Source organism: Curcuma longa, chromosome 2 (genome assembly GCF_044706935.1).
Source record: "Curcuma longa cultivar G26 ecotype Majalengka, Jawa Barat chromosome 2, ITB_CL_G26_1.1, whole genome shotgun sequence".
Classification (NCBI taxonomy): Eukaryota; Viridiplantae; Streptophyta; class Magnoliopsida; order Zingiberales; family Zingiberaceae; genus Curcuma; species Curcuma longa.
In genome coordinates, this window is record NC_133862.1 from 11,337,991 (window position 1) to 11,355,318 (window position 17,328).

The window sequence follows — 17,328 nt, forward strand, 5'->3', positions numbered from 1 at the left end:
TACAACTTAATTTAACAAAATAAAATAAAATAAATATAATAATAATATATTAATGGTGATATATATAAATAAATAAATTTGAATAATATTTTAGAACTTTTTATTATTTTTAAAAAATTAAGATAATTTTATTGAGTTTTATATTAGATTTATTTAATTTATCGCAATTATAGTGAGGAGTTGATTGATTCAATTGACTTAAATTTTAATTAAAAATTTAAGTTAAAAAAAATAGTCGTCCCCTCTCTGATGTGATCGTCGTCGTCCCGTACGTTCCTCTTCTCATCGTCATTCCTCGTGAGAGCCTGCAACGCGCTATTGCCGGAGCAATCACCAACCGAGGGCACTTTCGTTGGCGTCGCCTCCATCCACGCGTGACATCGACATCCCATTCTTCTCCTTCCCGAGCCACGCAAGACGCCAGCACAGGTGCTAGAGTTCCTACAATGCCTGGACTAGTTTGAGAAGACGAAGCTCCACCACTTGTGCCCTTCATTAGCCACCCCAAACTGCTTCAGCACTCTTATTGAAAATAAGGAAGGTTATCTAGTTGAAATTCAATTTTTATCCGGTTAGAAAAAAAAATTTTATTTGGCTAATCTATCAACCATTAATTAGTTGTCAAATCAATATTTATTATAACTCAGCCATTAATTAATTAATTTATTTGTCATTATTTGATTGTAATACAATTATTATTTGCTTGTATAATGTTGTACTTATTCTCAAAAAAGGAGGACAATCTTTCCCTCATATGAAAGAAGTTTTATTCTTGTAACATATTTTATGAATACAAGAGTGAGTTTTCAAAAGTGATGGTTTATCTTGTACACTTGAATTTTCTACAACTCTGCCCTTGCTCGGTGATTATGGCTGTTCGCACTCGATAACCCTGACCGAAATCGAGACAACTCTCAAAAAATCAAAGGTAATTTCATTTCGGATTGATCTCTGAATTACTGAAGTTTGCTGTGATGTCAGACATGCAAGATTACTCAAGAATCGTTCATTATTTAAACAAAATAAAATTTTTATTGATAACTTTGAATGGATATTGATTCCAACCTTAACTTTGATAAATATAGAAATAAAATATAAATTATACTCATCGATGCCTGTCTTATATACTACGCAGGTATCAACTCAGTTAGGCTTTGGGACTTATAAATTATACTCATCGCGCCTAGTTTTGCATGTCAACATGGGGCCCATGGCCACGAGATCTGATGACACAGACCCTACCATTCCATTCTTCTTCTCCACTTAAATATCCTTAATTAATCTTCTAAACAAGTGAATTATCGAGATTATCTTCACTAAGACGCACTTCCATTATATATGTTTTCATCAAAAGAAATTCTATTTTTGTTTTCTAATACCATTATTGGTTATGGTGGAGCAAATAGATCTACAAATCAGCTCAAATGTTTAAACACTACAATTAATTACCGTGTCTTAAAACTAATAAACTCGATTCTAATTAAATCCCTTGTTGAATCTATTATCAAGTTGTCATCATGTATGCTCCCGACAGCCACACGAGACATCTAACAACCCCCAATTGATTTGGAGAATTAACAGGGCCACCTAAAACCTTGTGATTGAAATCCAGAGTCTAGGAGAAATTTTTTTATGGAGTTTCTACTAGCCATTATTACCATCTCAACTCAAAAGATGAACAGCGTCTCATATCATTGAAAAAGAGAACCATCTTTCAGGGAATATGGAGGAAGATAATTGATACTTGCTTTCTTTTGAGCACCACGAAAAATTGAAGAAAGAACAGCAGCATCGAGTCTAAGATTTGTCTTCTTTTGCCCTGATCAATCTGTTGATGCTGCTGGAAAATACAGAACCACAGGGCATGCATTTGGTTGTTTTGTAGCATTTGAATACTCAATATTCCAGATAAAGATGAAGAAAGCTCAAGCAGCAGCTATTCTTCATGGTTCCTGTGTTGCTGAAGGCACATCCAAGCTGATGTGCTCCTGACGGCATTCCAGGCTGCAAAAAGCAATCTCGCCCCTGCAAAAATCAAGAGCAGATTGAGTCTGTTAATCACAAACCTGATGGGATTTGTGTGGTAGAACACAGATGAAGATCTTAATTGGACTGGAGAGATTCATTCATGTGTATTGTTTATCATAGAGAAGAAGAGATTTTGTTCGTATCACATCGATTGGTAGCAGAAGTTGATAAGATCTGACAAATAGAGAAACGTTGATTTAACTAACTGTAACATCGATTGTAAAGTTGGACGAACATGGACAGATCACCTGCGAGTTTTTCTGCTATGAATCACACAACCAAAATCTCAAGGTGAAAACAAATTGGAAGCTGAAACTGTTCGTGAACTCTATAGTTACGGTAATTTCCTCAATAAGGGGCAGGAACAAGACGGAGTGAAGTGTGAGTAACTGGGTAAACCCTAAAAAAACAATCTTTGGTCCAGAAATGAGAGAGCAAACGAAAAAGCCGGCACCTTTCGGTGCGAAGGTGGATGAAGAGGAAGTACCTGTACATGAACGCATCCCGGCCGGGTCCGAGGCGTCGATTGCAGAGACCACATGCCCTCAAGAAGGGCGCCGTCCCAGGGTGGTCACCGGGCAACTCCACAGGATTGCTCCTCTGCACGCCGCCACGGGGGGAAAGCATGGACCCCACGAACCGAGCCGCGCGCCAGTCCACCCCAGCCACGTTGACCGCTCGCCGCGCCACCTCCGCCTCGCCCCACCGCGGATCCAGAGGTTGGCCCCCGATCGATTCGCCCTGATCCAGCGGCTGGGGGGCCTCGACATCAAAGGAAACTCCGCCGTCCGGAAATTCCAGCGAGCTAGTCGTCCGCCGCATCGGAGGTCTCGACCGCTTCCCGAGCAGCATCTTCGTATCTGGAACCGTAGCAAGAGAGGCAGCAAGAGCTCGGAGATCGCCGAGCGAGCGACCGAGCGAGAGAGAGAGAGAGAGAGGAAGACGAAGAGGACGTTCTGGAAACCGCAGGAGAGAAGAGTGGAGTTAAAAAGAGTGGTAAATAGATCTCGACCGTTCGATTTTGATCTGTTCTTGCGAGTTTGTAACCCATTTCTTTATTATTATTATTATTTGTGTCCATTTTTTAAAAATATTTATTAATTTTAGGAGTTACAAAGAAAAACTGTAAGCCACTTATTGACAAAGGATTATTTTCATTTTCAACTTTTTATTGTTTCATCTTTTTCTCATTATATCCTTTTTTTTTGGGGGAATTTCACGTAAGTCGACCTTAGACAAGATTTTATTGATTTCTTGATCTGAAATATACTTGCAATTTTTTTTAAAAAAAAATACACGATACAATTTTAATATGTTACATAACTTAATTATTTAAAAGATCTCTTGTATATGTTGTCTATTTTTATATTAGATTCAAGAAAATTCACATAATTTCTATAATTATTTCAATCATGGAGAGCCAAATAAAATTATAGCTTTGATCTGAATTCCTCTACGATTTACAGCAGGGTAAAATGCTTCATCATATACTAATTTTATTTTATATTTTTAGTAAATTATATATATATATATATATATATATATATATATATATGTCATAGACAGATCCAGTTCTTGATTGTTACTCTAAATTATTTTATTGGAAGATACCATAAAATAAATTCTCAAAGTAAATTATGTCAACATTATTATTGTTGTGGAAATAAAAAATGTTTCGAGGCTTAATATATATATATATATATATATATATATATATATATATATATATATGAAAATAATAATAGATTCTTTCACTCGAAGGTTGATTGATTGCAAATATTTGTAATTTAGCTATATTTTATTCCACATTATTTGTGGCACAAGTCACAATTTTTGTCCGCAATAGTACAATGATTTAGAAGTGTCTTTTAGTCGGAGGCCAATGCACCGTTGGATCTTGAATCAACGTTGGATAGCACAAATTATGAGGCATTACATTTTGTGGTTGAAAAATTCAATTTGAAAGTGGTATTTTAGAGAAATTAGATTTTATTGGTCCTTTTTATCTAACTTTCGGAGCCTCCCCTAATGAATTAATTAATTTAAGATTATTAATTAGTTCGATCAAAAAAGAAAAAGAGCCAAAAATATATTTAGGTTGCAATTGTTTTGTGTGCCGGGGCAGTCATTTAATTTGTCTTGTTGTCATATGATCGGGTGGGGACAATTATATGACACGTGGAGGAATATGTTTGGACCCCCAGTAATTATTCGTGACAAGTGGAGATGGAGTGGATTGGAGTGTAGCGAGAGAGAGGGGACAAAGACGCAGAGGAGGATTGGAGTCGTTTTGTGAATTGGACAAATTAACGAGACTGCAATAAGTGAGAGATGCTGCTTTTCTTTTTCTCATGGCATCTACGATATTTGATGCAGGTGAAATAATGAACAGAAAATTATTTTTGCTCAATTATTGGAGATTTGAGGTTTCCCTTGGTGTTCATTTTAGACCTGTTTTTGCATAAAGTCTGTTGCTCATTTGACGTTCATTTGCATACGATTGTATCATGTGTTTATTGCAAAAGACGTGTACGTGGGACCAAGATAGCTCCAATGCAAACCATAATCTTGGAATCTACCCCGAAACAAAGATGGTAGGAAACACAATTATTAAAAAGGAAACGAACGCCGAGATTTAATCTAACACATGTGCATGATTGTTATGGATTGGTACATCTAGATCAAAAAAAAAAAAATTACGGTATGGTCTCATTGGCACCAATATGATAAAGGTAAAGTCAGATCTCGTAGTTGATTGGCTCAGTTCGGTGTCCAACCTCTCAATTAGCTCGGCGCATCACTTAGCTCAACTCGAGGCCCTACACTCTAAGCCCGAGCTCTGGAGAGGCAAGGACCAAGCTAACTAAAGTCCCAAGATTCATCTCGACCAAGCAGTCCATAGTCATATTTCGGTTCAGCATTCCGGAGTCACATCTTGGTCCAGCATTCCTGAGTTATATCTCGGTCGCCTCAAGCTCAAGCTCTCCTCTCAGTGACCGCCCGAGCTCTCCGCTCTATTTAAGTGGTCGAGTTACGACTCAGCTCCCTAGTCCACTAACCCCTTGACCTACTCAGTGCCCCATTCGATGTCCTACTCAGTATTTAACTGATTCTACTCCCAAGTGAATCCGAGATCTCCTAGATAGGAGTGTCCTCCTCAATCAGTTCAGTCCCGTCGAGGTACTACTCCCTTCACTCCATCATTTAACTTGCCAGACCACCGCCAGATGGATACGTGGAATGATATAATATTTGAGAGTAACTCACCTATCTCATTAATACTGAATGATTTAACAGGGCAGAGTTTGGGACCATACCAAGCATGAGTAATAGGACCTTTCACTACTGTAGCGATGGGATATTCTCCTTATCGAAGAGGGGACATCTCTTCTGATGAGATAGCTTTTCTGATGATTCTATATAATGACCCCACTTCTTGCGGGCACAAGTACACACACTCATAGAGACACTAGCCTCATCCTCTGCATTCCATCTTTTGTTCTTCTTCTTCCTTATCTTCTGTCGGAAAGCTGACTTGAGCGTCAAAGCGGCTAAGCCAAGACACCATCCGCCTTCGTTCTCACCATCCTTCTCTTTGCAGTCTGATAGGAGCTCAACCATCTGCGGGTCTTGCGTGACTTCGCCACTGTTAGCCGACGATTCATCTGTAGGTAATCTAAGCAGGAACAAATATATTTAGTATCTCATATACATCGATCATATATATATTGGGAAGATGAGCCATATTGCACCGGCCATAGGTCCATCACCTTCTTCTCCAGCTTCGACTCTTCGCTAGAGGTTAATAAAATTAATAATGTTAGTGGGTTGATGAGTTGCCAAGTTAGTGGGATGAAAGTGATTATAGAAAGTGTCCATATTTAATGTATTTGGTTGTAATTGAGTTGTGGATGAGAAATAATAGGAAATGATTGTAATGTGGAGTTAGTGGTTAATGTTGAGATGTTAGTGGAGTTAGTAGGTCATTAGTATTATGTATTAGCCTATAAATAGGCTACTTCTTTATCAATGAAGTGTGTCTGAAAATTTTAGTTTTATCCTCCTTGTGTGTCCTCGACTCCCTTATTTCTTTTCTTAATAGTGGTATCAGAGCGAGGTTCGAAGAGTCATGTCTTTCAAAAATTTTGTACAACCGGCCATTCCTCGATTTGATGGTCACTATGACCATTGGAGCATGCTCATGGAGAATTTCTTAAGGTCCAAAGAATATTGGACGGTCGTGATTTCTGGAGTAGCAGAATCGACAGAAGGTGTTGCACTAACAGATGCACAATTGAAAGATCTTAAAGCAAAGAATTATCTCTTTAAAGTTATTGATTATCTCTTCCAAGAAATCATTCTCTCAAAAGGATACCGCAAAAAGATATTTGAGATTCTATGAAAAAAAAGTACCAAGGTACGACAAGAGCTAAGAGCAACAACTTCAAGCACTTCGTTCAGAGTTTGAAATGCTCCGAATGAAATCAGGAGAATCAGTTTCAGAATATTTTTCAAGAACGATGACAATCATCAACAAAATATGGATCCTTGGCGACAAGACAGAGGATGTTCTCATCATCGAAAAAATTCTTTGATCTATGACACCAAAATTTAATTTTGTTGTCTGCGCCATTGAAGAAGCAAATGATGTAAGTCTACTTTCAATTGATGAATTACAAAGTTCATTATTGGTTCATGAGCAGAAAATCAATCAATATGAAAAAGAGGAGCAAACATTGAAGGCTTTATCAGAAAATCACTCTACAAATTGATAGAAGTGATAGAGGATGAGGAAGAGGCAGAGGTCGAGGAAGAGGAGGTAGAAACAACAACGATCGTGGAAACCAACAACAAAATCAACATCAAGAGAATTATTTTCAAAGAAGAGGACGTGGAGGTCATTATTCAACAACTAATAGAACAAAGTCAGTAAACAAAGTCCAATGTTAAATGTTATCGATGTCATAGGTATGACCATTATAGATCAGAATGTTATACTAATTTGAAGAAACAAAATGGAGATCAGACTAACTTTGCAGAAGAAGAAGAAGAAATGTCTCTTTTGATAGTATGTCATGAGAAAGAGAAAACTCAACGACATGTATGATATTTAGATACATGCTGCAGCAACCACATGTGTGGAGAGAATGATACATTTTCTGACTTAGATGAAACCTTTTGCAGTTCTGTCATATTTGGTGACAACTCTACAATTTTTGTTATAGGAAAAGGGAAAGGTAACCATACAAGCAAAAAGAGATACTACCCATACTATCTCTAATGTTCTTTTTGTGCCAAATTTAAAGACTAATTTGCTTAGTGTGGGTCAACTACAAGAAAAAGGATATGAAATTGCTATTAAAGAAGGAGTTTGTCGCATTCAAGATGCAAAGTTGGGTTTAATTGCTGCAAGTTAACATGATAGACAATCGTATGTTTCCGCTTTATCTTCATACTACATCTCATTCATGTTTTTCAGCAAAATTTGATGATGAGGCATGGTTATGACACTTTCGCTATGGACATCTAAATTTTAGTGGATTAAAAATACTAAAACAAAAGAATATGGTGATCGGTCTTCCTCAAATTACAACTCCTTCTCAAGTTTGTGAAGAATGTGTTGTTAGCAAACAACACCATAATCAATTCCCACAAGGAAAATCTTGGAGAGCAAAGGCGGCATTGGAGCTTGTCCATTCAGATATTTACGGGCCAATAACATCACATTCTAATGGAGGTAAAAGATACATAATTACCTTTATTGATGATTATAGTCGCAAAATATGGATTTATTTGTTGCAAGAAAAATCTGAAGCCTTTACTGCTTTTAAAAATTATAAAGTACTTGTCGAGAAAGAAATTGACAACTCGATTAAAGTTCTGCGTACAGATCGTGGTGGAGAATATAACTCACATGAATTTATAAATTTTTGTGAGAATCATGGAATCAAAAGGCAACTTACAGCTGCTTACACACCCCAACAGAATGGTATATGCGAGAGGAAGAACTGCACTATTATGAATATGGTGCGAAGCCTTCTGACGACAAGTGGTATTCCTAAAATTTTTTGGCCAGAAGCAGTTAATTGGAGCATCCATATATTGAATAGAAGTCCCTCATTATCTATTCAAAATATGACACCAGAGGAAGCTTGGAGTGGAAGAAAATCAATGGTTGATCATTTTCGGATGTATCGCTTATGCTCATATTCCAGATGAAAGGAGAAAGAAGCTAGACAGCAAAGGTGAAAAATGTATTTTTCTTGGTATAAGTAATACATCAAAAGCTTATAGATTATATAATCCTTGCACTAAGAAAATCATTATAAGTCGTGATGTTGTTTTTGATGAAAAAGACACTTGGCCATGGAATCAAAATGGCGTTAAAAAAACTATCATAGTAGATTTTGATGATGATGAGAAAGTACAACAACCTATGGAGGATGAGCAACATGAGGAAGTCTCTCAAAATATTCCTATAACAGATCAAAGTCCAATGGAAGCAGAATCGCAAAGGCCACAATGTGTTCGAAGAAGACCAGCATGGATGTCTAATTATGAGGTGACTGGAATTGATCAAGGTGATGATCCTCTTACACATTTTGCTTTGTTCTCAGATTGTGATCCTACTATTTTCGAAGTGGCTGTTAAAGAATCAAAATGGAGAAAGGCTATGGATGATGAAATTACAGCAATTGAAAGAAATAATACATGGGAGTTATGTGATCTTCCTAAAGGGCAAAAGACAATTGGTGTAAAGTGAGTTTACAAAACAAAGCTAAATGAGAATGGTAAGATTGACAAGTACAAAGCACGCTTGGTGGTGAAGGGCTATAAGCAAGAGTTTGGTATTGATTATAAAGAAGTTTTTGCTCCAGTAGCAAGACATGATACCATCAGAGTGGTAATAGCGATGGCGGCACAAAATTCATGGCCTATTTTTCAGTTAGATGTAAAATCAACATTTCTCCATGGAGATTTGAAAGAAGAGGTATTTATCGATCAACCTCTTGGTTATGTGAAATTTGGTAATGAGCATAAAGTTTATAGATTAAAAAAGGCTCTATATGGATTAAAACAAGCCCCACGAGCTTGGTATAATCGTATAGAAACTTATTTTTTGAAGGAAGATTTTCAAAAATGCCCTTATGAACATACTCTTTTTATTAAGATTGAAGATGGAGGAAAAATATTGATTATTTGCTTATATGTAGATGATTTAATCTACACTAGAAATAGTACATCCATATTTAAAAATTTTAATTTTAAGAAATCCATGATGACAGAATTTGAAATGTCTGATCTTAGTATGATGCATTATTTCCTTGGTATTGAAGTGGTGCAAACTTCTATTGGAATTTTTATTTCTCAAAGAAGATATGTGCAAGAAATCTTAGATAGGTTTCAGATGAAAGATTGCAATCCTGTAAGCACTCCATCTGAGTTTGGAGTGAAGTTACACAAAGATACCAGAGGAAAGAAGATTGATTCCACACTTTACAAACAGATAGTGGGAAGTTTAATGTATTTGACGACGACAAGATATGATATTGTGTATGTTGTAAGTATGATTAGTAGATACATGGATTGTGCTACAGAAATATATCTCTTAGCTGCAAAGAGAATTTTTTGATACTTGCAAGGTACTAAAGAGTATGAGTTATTTTACAAAAAAGGAGAAAAGTCAAGTTTGTTTGGCTTTACAGATAGTGATTATGCAGGAGATCTTGATGATTGAAAAAGTATATCTGAGTACATTTTTATATTGGGAACAGGAGCTATTTCATGGTCTTCGAAGAAACAATCAATTGTTACATTATCATCCACTGAAGCTGAGTTTGTTGCTGCAACATCTTGTGCTTGTCAAGCTATTTGGCTAAAGAAGATTCTTACAGAATTATATTTCAAAGAGGATAGACCTATTCAGATTTATTGTGACAACAGTTCAACAATAAAACTCTCTAAAAATCCAGTGTTACATGGTCGAAGTAAACACATAGATGTGAGATATCATTTCTTAAGAAATCTCACAAATAATGAAGTCATTGATCTTGTTTATTGTAGAAGCGAGGATCAAATTGCTGATATACTAACCAAACCTTTTAAAATTTTGACATTTCAAAAGCTTAGAAAACTACTTGGTGTTTCTATATTGAATTTAAAAGTTTGACTTTTTTTTAAACTAATTATTACATTTGGAATATATCAGTTTAAGGGAGGGATTGTTAATAAAATTAATAATGTTAGTGGGTTGATGAATTGTCAAGTTTTAATTAGGGATGAAAGTGATTATAGAAAGTGTCCATATTCAATGTATTTGGTTGTAATTGAATTAGTAAATGAGAAATAATAGAAAATGATTGTAATGTGAAATTAATGGTTAACATTGAGGTGTTAGTAGAGTTAGTGGATCATTAGTATTATGTATTAGCCTATAAATAAGCTACTTTTCTATCAATGAAGTGTGTCTGAAAATTTTAATTTTATCCTCCTTGTGTGTCCTCGACTCCCGCATTTCTTTCATAACATAATCCAATTGTTGTTGTTTTTTTCTTCAAATATCAAAATTTTAAATTTGCACAATAATACTATTAAGAAGGGAACAATCTCATCGCTACAATTCCACATCTAATATTTATGATTCAGGAAACAAGGAAATATCGCCTGATTCACCACAGATTTAGAACAGTAAAGTTACATCATAAAGGTATATCGCTTGTATACCAATGGAGGTATACAGCTTTTCTCCCCTGTATTTCTCAGCTTGACAGAAACGTCAAAATGGAAGCTCTAAACTTTATTTACCATTCCAAATAAACTGAGTGCACAAGTTGCGCAGTGTAACTTTAAGACTGGCGTTGCTGATTATTCCTCCATGGTAATGTTGTTGCAAAGAACTTTGAGAGTATCTGAGTATATTTTTTCCCTACTCAACCAAAATTCTCAGGCAGAAAGGAATGAGAGAGCAGGGTACTCTGCGTGTCAGAAGCAATACCTACAGTGCTGCTACTGTAGGCATGAATTTGAGAGAATGGTGTGGTAGAATCTATTCAGACTTCTGCTTTATAGGTCTGCTCTTGGCACCTGAAGAACTCACGTAGCGACCGACAAATTTAAGAACCTCATCGATAAGAAGAACAGGGAAAGCAAACGCCAACACCAAGAGCCACTCCTTGAAGCTGAGGGGCACAATTCCAAAGACTCGAGCAAGGAACGGAACGTATAATATCAAGGAATGGAGCCCGAATGAGATGGACATAGCGACGAGCAGCCATGGATTTGACCAGGGAGGCATGGTCAGGAGGCTCCCATCTTCAGATAAAGCATTGAGTGAATTGAACATCTCTATGGCGACCAGCACAGACAGCGAAAGGGTCATCGCCTTCACCTTCCCAGAGCGGAAGTAGTTGCAAGGATTTTCCTCGAATGCGAAGCGCTGATCTCCAGCTGTAAATGGTGCAACCTTGAAGCCTTCCCACGAGGGGCACTCTCCCCAGTTAGAGAGCTGAGAATAGGTTACGAGGGTATGGCCGTCGCCACTGAAGTCGATGCCCATGAAGGAGCCATGGGTGTACCATATGATGAATATCCCAACTGTGGCGAGCCCTACGTAAAGCCCGATGACCTGCAGATTAAAAGCAAAACACATGTGGGCAGAGATAAAGGGAGAAAAGATGAAGAGCAAAGAGAGAAGTCAAGTCTGACCATATAACGGAACAAAATCCATGCAGTAATCAATGAATCATCACTTCTTCGAGGTGGTTTCTTCATGATATCCTTGTCGGGTGGGTTGAATCCAAGAGCAGTTGCAGGAGGTCCGTCCGTAACGAGATTGACCCACAGAAGTTGAACTGGTATCAGACCCTCTGGAATGCCTAAAGCTGCCGTCAGAAAGATGGAAGCAACTTCGCCCATGTTTGAGGAGATCATGTATCTGCAAATAGAAATGAGATCGAACATGGGCAAGATCATGAACACAAAACAAGTGGGAATTATATATCGAACAAAAAGAAGGCTTCATTCACTTACTAAAAAACTTGTATGCTAAGTGATTCTAATGAGCAATGTTTATTCTACCTGAATGGCCAGTACTCTAGATAGACAAGAAACCAAGTTCCTGTATGTAGTAACTTCAAAAACAAAACAATTAAAAAAGAGAGAAAACCTTATAAAAGCTTTCATATTGTTGTAAATCGATCTTCCTTCACCAACTGCTGCAACTATTGTACTGAAATTATCATCGGCTAACACCATATCTGAAGCTTCCTTAGCAACCTGATAAAATAAAGTCCGGGTAAAGATACTTAAAGACAGCTGGAACTAGTAAAGAATGAAAAGGCTTTAGATGACAACCAGCATAACTAAAAAAATTTACAAAAAAAAAGTGTCTTATTATCATAAACCAGCAATCAAACTGACAACCACAAATATAGTTTAAAATGTCTTATTATAATATTTGGGTATTCTCTCACATAAGCTTAAGAAATTGGAAGCTCTTAGATGAGAAACAACAAGAGTAAAAGAAAGAAAAGAGGACAAGAAGAAGAATATATAAAAGAGTGAGCCAAAAGAAATCCAGTGTCAGCTATAAATTATAGACAAGCAATGTCTAAGAAATAGCAATCACACTTGAAAACCTCTATCACAAAATTAAGATGAATGCATCATCAATTTGTTTAATAAATTGAAATAAGAGCATAAAAACAAGTTTTAAGAATTTCTTTTTCCTCCTTTGATTTTGAACCACCATCAATTTGCGTGCTAAATAAATATATATGACATGCTGAGACAGAAGCAATTTTTCATTTGGCTAAAGTGCTAGTACATCAAGAAACAGACTATGATCTATAATTGAACTGTGTTGGGCATGCCATTGCTATAACTAGGTCACGAACTGTTAACAAGGGCAATCAAATTCAATTGAGGTATTATGTTGCTTCTATTTAGCAATCGCCAAAAGAGACCAATTGGAACAGAAAGTAATAGTGAGAAGAGATTCACCTACCTCTGTTCCAGAAATGCCCATTGCGATGCCAATATCTGCCATTTTCAATGCAGGGGCATCATTCACACCATCACCTGTCATAGCAACTACTTCACCATCTTCTTTTAACAATCTCACAATCTCTTGTTTATGCCTTGGTTCAGCTCTAGAAAATAGAAGACCCCCATTTTGCCTCAAAATAGCCTTCTTTTCATTGGATGACATCGACATAAATTCTTTTCCAATGAAACTCTTTGAATGTATGTTATCTTCAGGTCTAAAGACACCTATATCACAACAAATTGCTTCTGCTGTTTCTTTGTTGTCACCAGTAATGACCATGACTCGAATGCCAGCTGCCCTACAATCTTCAATTGCTCTGAAAACCTCTTTTCTCGGAGGATCCTGAAATGTTTCAGAAGAAAATAAGCAGAAGTGTAAGTTAGTAATGCTAACAGATAATCGAAAATAGCACAAAGAAGAAAGGTGAAAGACTGCCAAAAAAAGTAAGATAGCATACCCTAAGCCCTACTAATCCAGCAAATATGAGACCAGTCTCGATGGATGAGTAATTTGCCGGATCAAGTAGAAGTTTATGAGCTGGGTGGCCTTCACCATCATATGTAGCAAATTCTGCTAGATCTTCCTTGTATCCAAATCCCAAACAGCGCAAAGCACTTGTTGACATCTCGTGGAGGGCCGCTAGAATACGTTTTTTTGAGTTGTCATCTAACAAAGCTACAGAACCATCGAGTAGCTGAATGTAGGCACTTCTTTCCAACAAATTTTCAACTGCACCCTGTCACAAACCAATTTTTATTACTCATAGATGTACTTTAACATTAGCAATGCCATCAAAGAACAAAACAACATCAATGACCAAATATTTCATGCCATCAATGAAATCAAAATTTTATTAGACACAACACCATGGTTACCAAGTCCAAAATTTACAACCAACAATAACAGGATGAAGTGTCCAAACTGCAGAGCAACAAGGGGCGTTCAAAAAAATCGATAAACATTATAGAAAGGCATAACGAGTAGACACAAAGGAGATATCCACCTTTACGAGTAAAGAGTTGGTTCCTGAACTTGATTTCACAATGACTCCCATTGATTTTCTGGTACGATCAAACTCAAGAGTAGCAACCCTCTGAGTCATTGTGTTCCACCATTTGCAACATCCTTCAAGTAACAAATTATGTAAATTTTTATTATCTTGGTACCAAGCACGCACATAAATATTGTCCTAATGAATCAAGGAAAAACAATATCAAAGTTGAGGCTTGAAACCTACCTAATGTTTCTTTTGAGTCTAACAAAGTATCATATCCTCCAGGAAGCCCCATTTTCTCAACCAAAACCTGAGAAAATAAATATGAAGTTTATTAACAAAGAAAAAAATTCATCAAACCCAGGAGATTGAATTGAATGTAAAGTCATCCAACAATATGAAAACATAAGGCCTAGCAGAGATAGAGATCGGTTAACCACACCTAAATGGCTTAGTAGAAAGACAAATTGCACAAAGCAGTCTAGCAAGTTATACCTCCCATATATGCAAAGAAAATCATTTGGATATTGTGTGATATCTATTCTATTCTAATAAAACTTCTGGATAGTGAACACTCTCAATGTCTTTGATTTAATAAGATAACTAAAAATGATCCAGTGTGATTTTCCTAACTAGGGAACAACTAAAGTGACAAAAGATTTTCATTCATTTTCACAGTTAAAGACTAAACAATATGTGTAACATTTCAACAATCATTCTCCATTATATGGGTGTCTTAGATTAAAATTAGGAAAAAGTAGATGTTTTAATAATGACCTAAACCAAGTAAAGATTACAACAAAAAGGTAAAAGATAATATGGAACACAATAGTTCTCACCTTTAAGGCTGCCTCTGTTGGCATACCAGTGGTAACAAATTGATTATGTTCTGCTTCAGTGATGCTTGCATCATTGCAAACAGCTGCAATCTTGGCAATTGTTTGAAGATTTACATCCATATTGCTGGTAAGCCAGTCACGGATATTCCCATCTCTAGGATTGTATGTGGTACCCTCAACTGTGAATGTTCTAAGTGCATCTGTCTGCTGCCCCAATGCAACAAGCTTTACTGCAGACATCTGATTTGTCGTTAACGTACCAGTTTTATCAGAGCATATCACAGTTGTGCAACCCAATGTCTCGACACTTGGTAGCTTCAAGACCAATGCATTCTTTTGTGCCATCTTCCTTGTACCTAATGCCAAGCAAGTAGTGATAACTGCTGGCAAACCTTCTGGGATTGCAGCAACAGCCAATGCCACAGCAATCTCAAAGTAATAAGTGCACTTCTCAAATGAAAATTTGAAATTTCGTGGCCATCCATCAACAAGTTCCCATGTAAAGAAATACTTCACATTGATAAGCCAAACGATGGCACAAATTGCACCAATGATGGCTGTGAGGACATCTCCAAACTCGTTCAATTTCTTCTTCAATGGTGTATCATCTTCACTTTGTGAAGCTTCATGGATCTGTAAATGTATCTTACCAATTTCAGTGTTCATGCCGATCTGCGTAACCAAGCAGATACAATTTCCATTCACAACTGTGGTGCCTGCAAAGACCATGCATTCCTTCCCTTGAATATCTATGTCTTCAGGCTCAACTCGGTGATTGGTTTTGTTTACGGCAGCATTCTCTCCAGTAAGAGAAGCTTGCTCCACCCTCACTGTTGAGCTAATCAGTTGCAGAACCCTCATATCAGCAGGAACCTTATCCCCGACCTTGAGCTCCACAATATCACCTGGCACAAGTTCCTTAGCTGAGATGTTAGGAATCAACTCGCCATCCCTTCTAACAGTAGCATGCTCTGATTGAATTTCTTTCAGCGCCTCGAGTGCCTTCTCTGCATTGTTCTCTTGCCAAACGCCAACAATTGCATTGACAATTAAAATAAGGAAAATCACCAGGGGCTCCACAAAGGAAGTGATCCCCATCTCACTCCCTTCGTTCCCATCGTACCAAGCAAGAACGAAGGAGACAACAGCAGCAACGAGGAGGATCCGAACCAGCGTATCATTGAACTGCTCGAGAACCAATTTCCATATAGAAGGCCCTGGATGCTTCTCGAGCTCGTTCAACCCATAAATTTTTTGGCGCCTGAGCACCTCATTGAATCGGAGCCCGTGCTCCGCTGAAACCTTGAATTCGGTCTCGCACTCCTGGACGCTCTTTGCCCAAACCGGAAAACTTAACGACAGCAGCTCCAATCCGACCTTACCTTCATCCTGCCCTCCTTTCCCCATCTGAAACCGCCCCAAACCTAATTAAAAATCAAATCTTTCTCCCTTGCACCAGCCACCAGCAATACAAAATTCTCATCCGAGTCAGTACACCAGCATCCAGCCTCCAACAAACAACCAAAAACACATGCGTAACAGACCTAAAACACCCAAATACAGACCCCGAGAAACCACCGGCACCAGACCGATCGCACGCGCAACCAATCAAAGAAGCCAGCCAACGATCTGCACGCAGCGAGGAACGAGCAAGGAGGAATGATAGAAACTGGGAAGACGATTTCGTTACCTAGATAAAGAGATTGGAAACCGACGCCTCCAAGGAAGCGATCTTTCTCCCTCAGTCAGGCCTCACTCCTCGGCAAACAAATCGCTCCTCCGGGAACGATGGCGTTTCTTATATACACTCTGCCTTTCTATTTACTGAATTTTTTTTGATCCCATTGACTGACTACCCACATTTGTACCACCAGTAAACCAGCGGGCCCACGGCTGCCTTGTACTTCAAGGCAGGACCGTTGAAATGTCGTAATGAAACATTTCGACATCTGACCTGGAAGGAGGTCTCAGGATGGGACCCGGTGAGGTACCATTCACGAGGTCGGGTAAAGAGCGTTAGTCTAAGTCATGAGGAAGCTGCTCGGACGCTTCGCGCTTGACCCGTTCAGTCAGCGAATATGGTGCTTCGTGGACGCACCCGATGCGAATGTGGTGCGCACGTAATTAATGCCTCGTGTCGTTAGTCGGTCGTACTTTTTTTTAAAAAAAATAGTTAATTGAATGCAAAGATTGACGCATGTTTTTTTTTAATTCTCTAAATCGTCGAACGCACGTCTCATATCTATTTTTAATAATAAAAAAAGCACCTTTGATACCATTTAAATATCTTTCAATATTATTTTATACTATTCGATATAATTATTATATTTTAAATCTTAATTTATAAAATAATTAGATATATTTATAGCAGTTACAGTTTCATAGTTATTACAATTATGAATTCATGTTCATATTATATC

At 37.6% G+C, this 17,328-nt stretch overlaps 2 protein-coding genes across 2 annotated transcripts; both read right to left on the reverse strand.

The window, feature by feature from the left end:
- Positions 1 to 1,667: 1,667 nt before the first annotated feature.
- On the reverse strand, positions 1,668 to 2,976 carry LOC141821944 (FCS-Like Zinc finger 6-like). Its single transcript, XM_074709333.1, has 2 exons — positions 2,516 to 2,976; positions 1,668 to 2,025 (listed from the first exon to the last, which is right to left on the reverse strand). The coding sequence occupies exons 1-2, from the start codon at positions 2,878 to 2,880 to the stop codon at positions 1,944 to 1,946; spliced, it is 447 nt and encodes a 148-aa protein (XP_074565434.1). The 5' UTR covers positions 2,881 to 2,976; the 3' UTR covers positions 1,668 to 1,943.
- A 7,686-nt stretch (positions 2,977 to 10,662) lies between these two features.
- On the reverse strand, positions 10,663 to 16,658 carry LOC141821414 (calcium-transporting ATPase 4, endoplasmic reticulum-type-like). The gene is made up of 8 exons (XM_074708846.1): positions 14,909 to 16,658; positions 14,313 to 14,379; positions 14,079 to 14,200; positions 13,533 to 13,811; positions 13,034 to 13,417; positions 12,194 to 12,303; positions 11,734 to 11,962; positions 10,663 to 11,653 (listed from the first exon to the last, which is right to left on the reverse strand). The coding sequence occupies exons 1-8, from the start codon at positions 16,313 to 16,315 to the stop codon at positions 11,075 to 11,077; spliced, it is 3,177 nt and encodes a 1,058-aa protein (XP_074564947.1). The 5' UTR covers positions 16,316 to 16,658; the 3' UTR covers positions 10,663 to 11,074.
- Between the last annotated feature and the right edge of the window lie 670 nt (positions 16,659 to 17,328).

What these genes read in the sequence shown, in the direction of transcription:
- LOC141821414 (XM_074708846.1), bottom strand. Translation starts at nt 16,315, where the DNA reads ATGGGGAAAGGAGGGCAGGATGAAGGTAAGGTCGGATTGGAGCTGCTG. An exon ending in CAACAGAGGCAGCCTTAAAG is followed by an intron (nt 14,380 to 14,908) that starts GTGAGAACTATT and finishes TTATTTTCTCAG; the next exon opens with GTTTTGGTTGAGAAAATGGG. An exon ending in TGGGCATTTCTGGAACAGAG is followed by an intron (nt 12,304 to 13,033) that starts GTAGGTGAATCT and finishes TTATTTTATCAG; the next exon opens with GTTGCTAAGGAAGCTTCAGA.
- LOC141821944 (XM_074709333.1), bottom strand. Translation starts at nt 2,880, where the DNA reads ATGCTGCTCGGGAAGCGGTCGAGACCTCCGATGCGGCGGACGACTAGC. An exon ending in CGGGATGCGTTCATGTACAG is followed by an intron (nt 2,026 to 2,515) that starts GTACTTCCTCTT and finishes TGATTTTTGCAG; the next exon opens with GGGCGAGATTGCTTTTTGCA.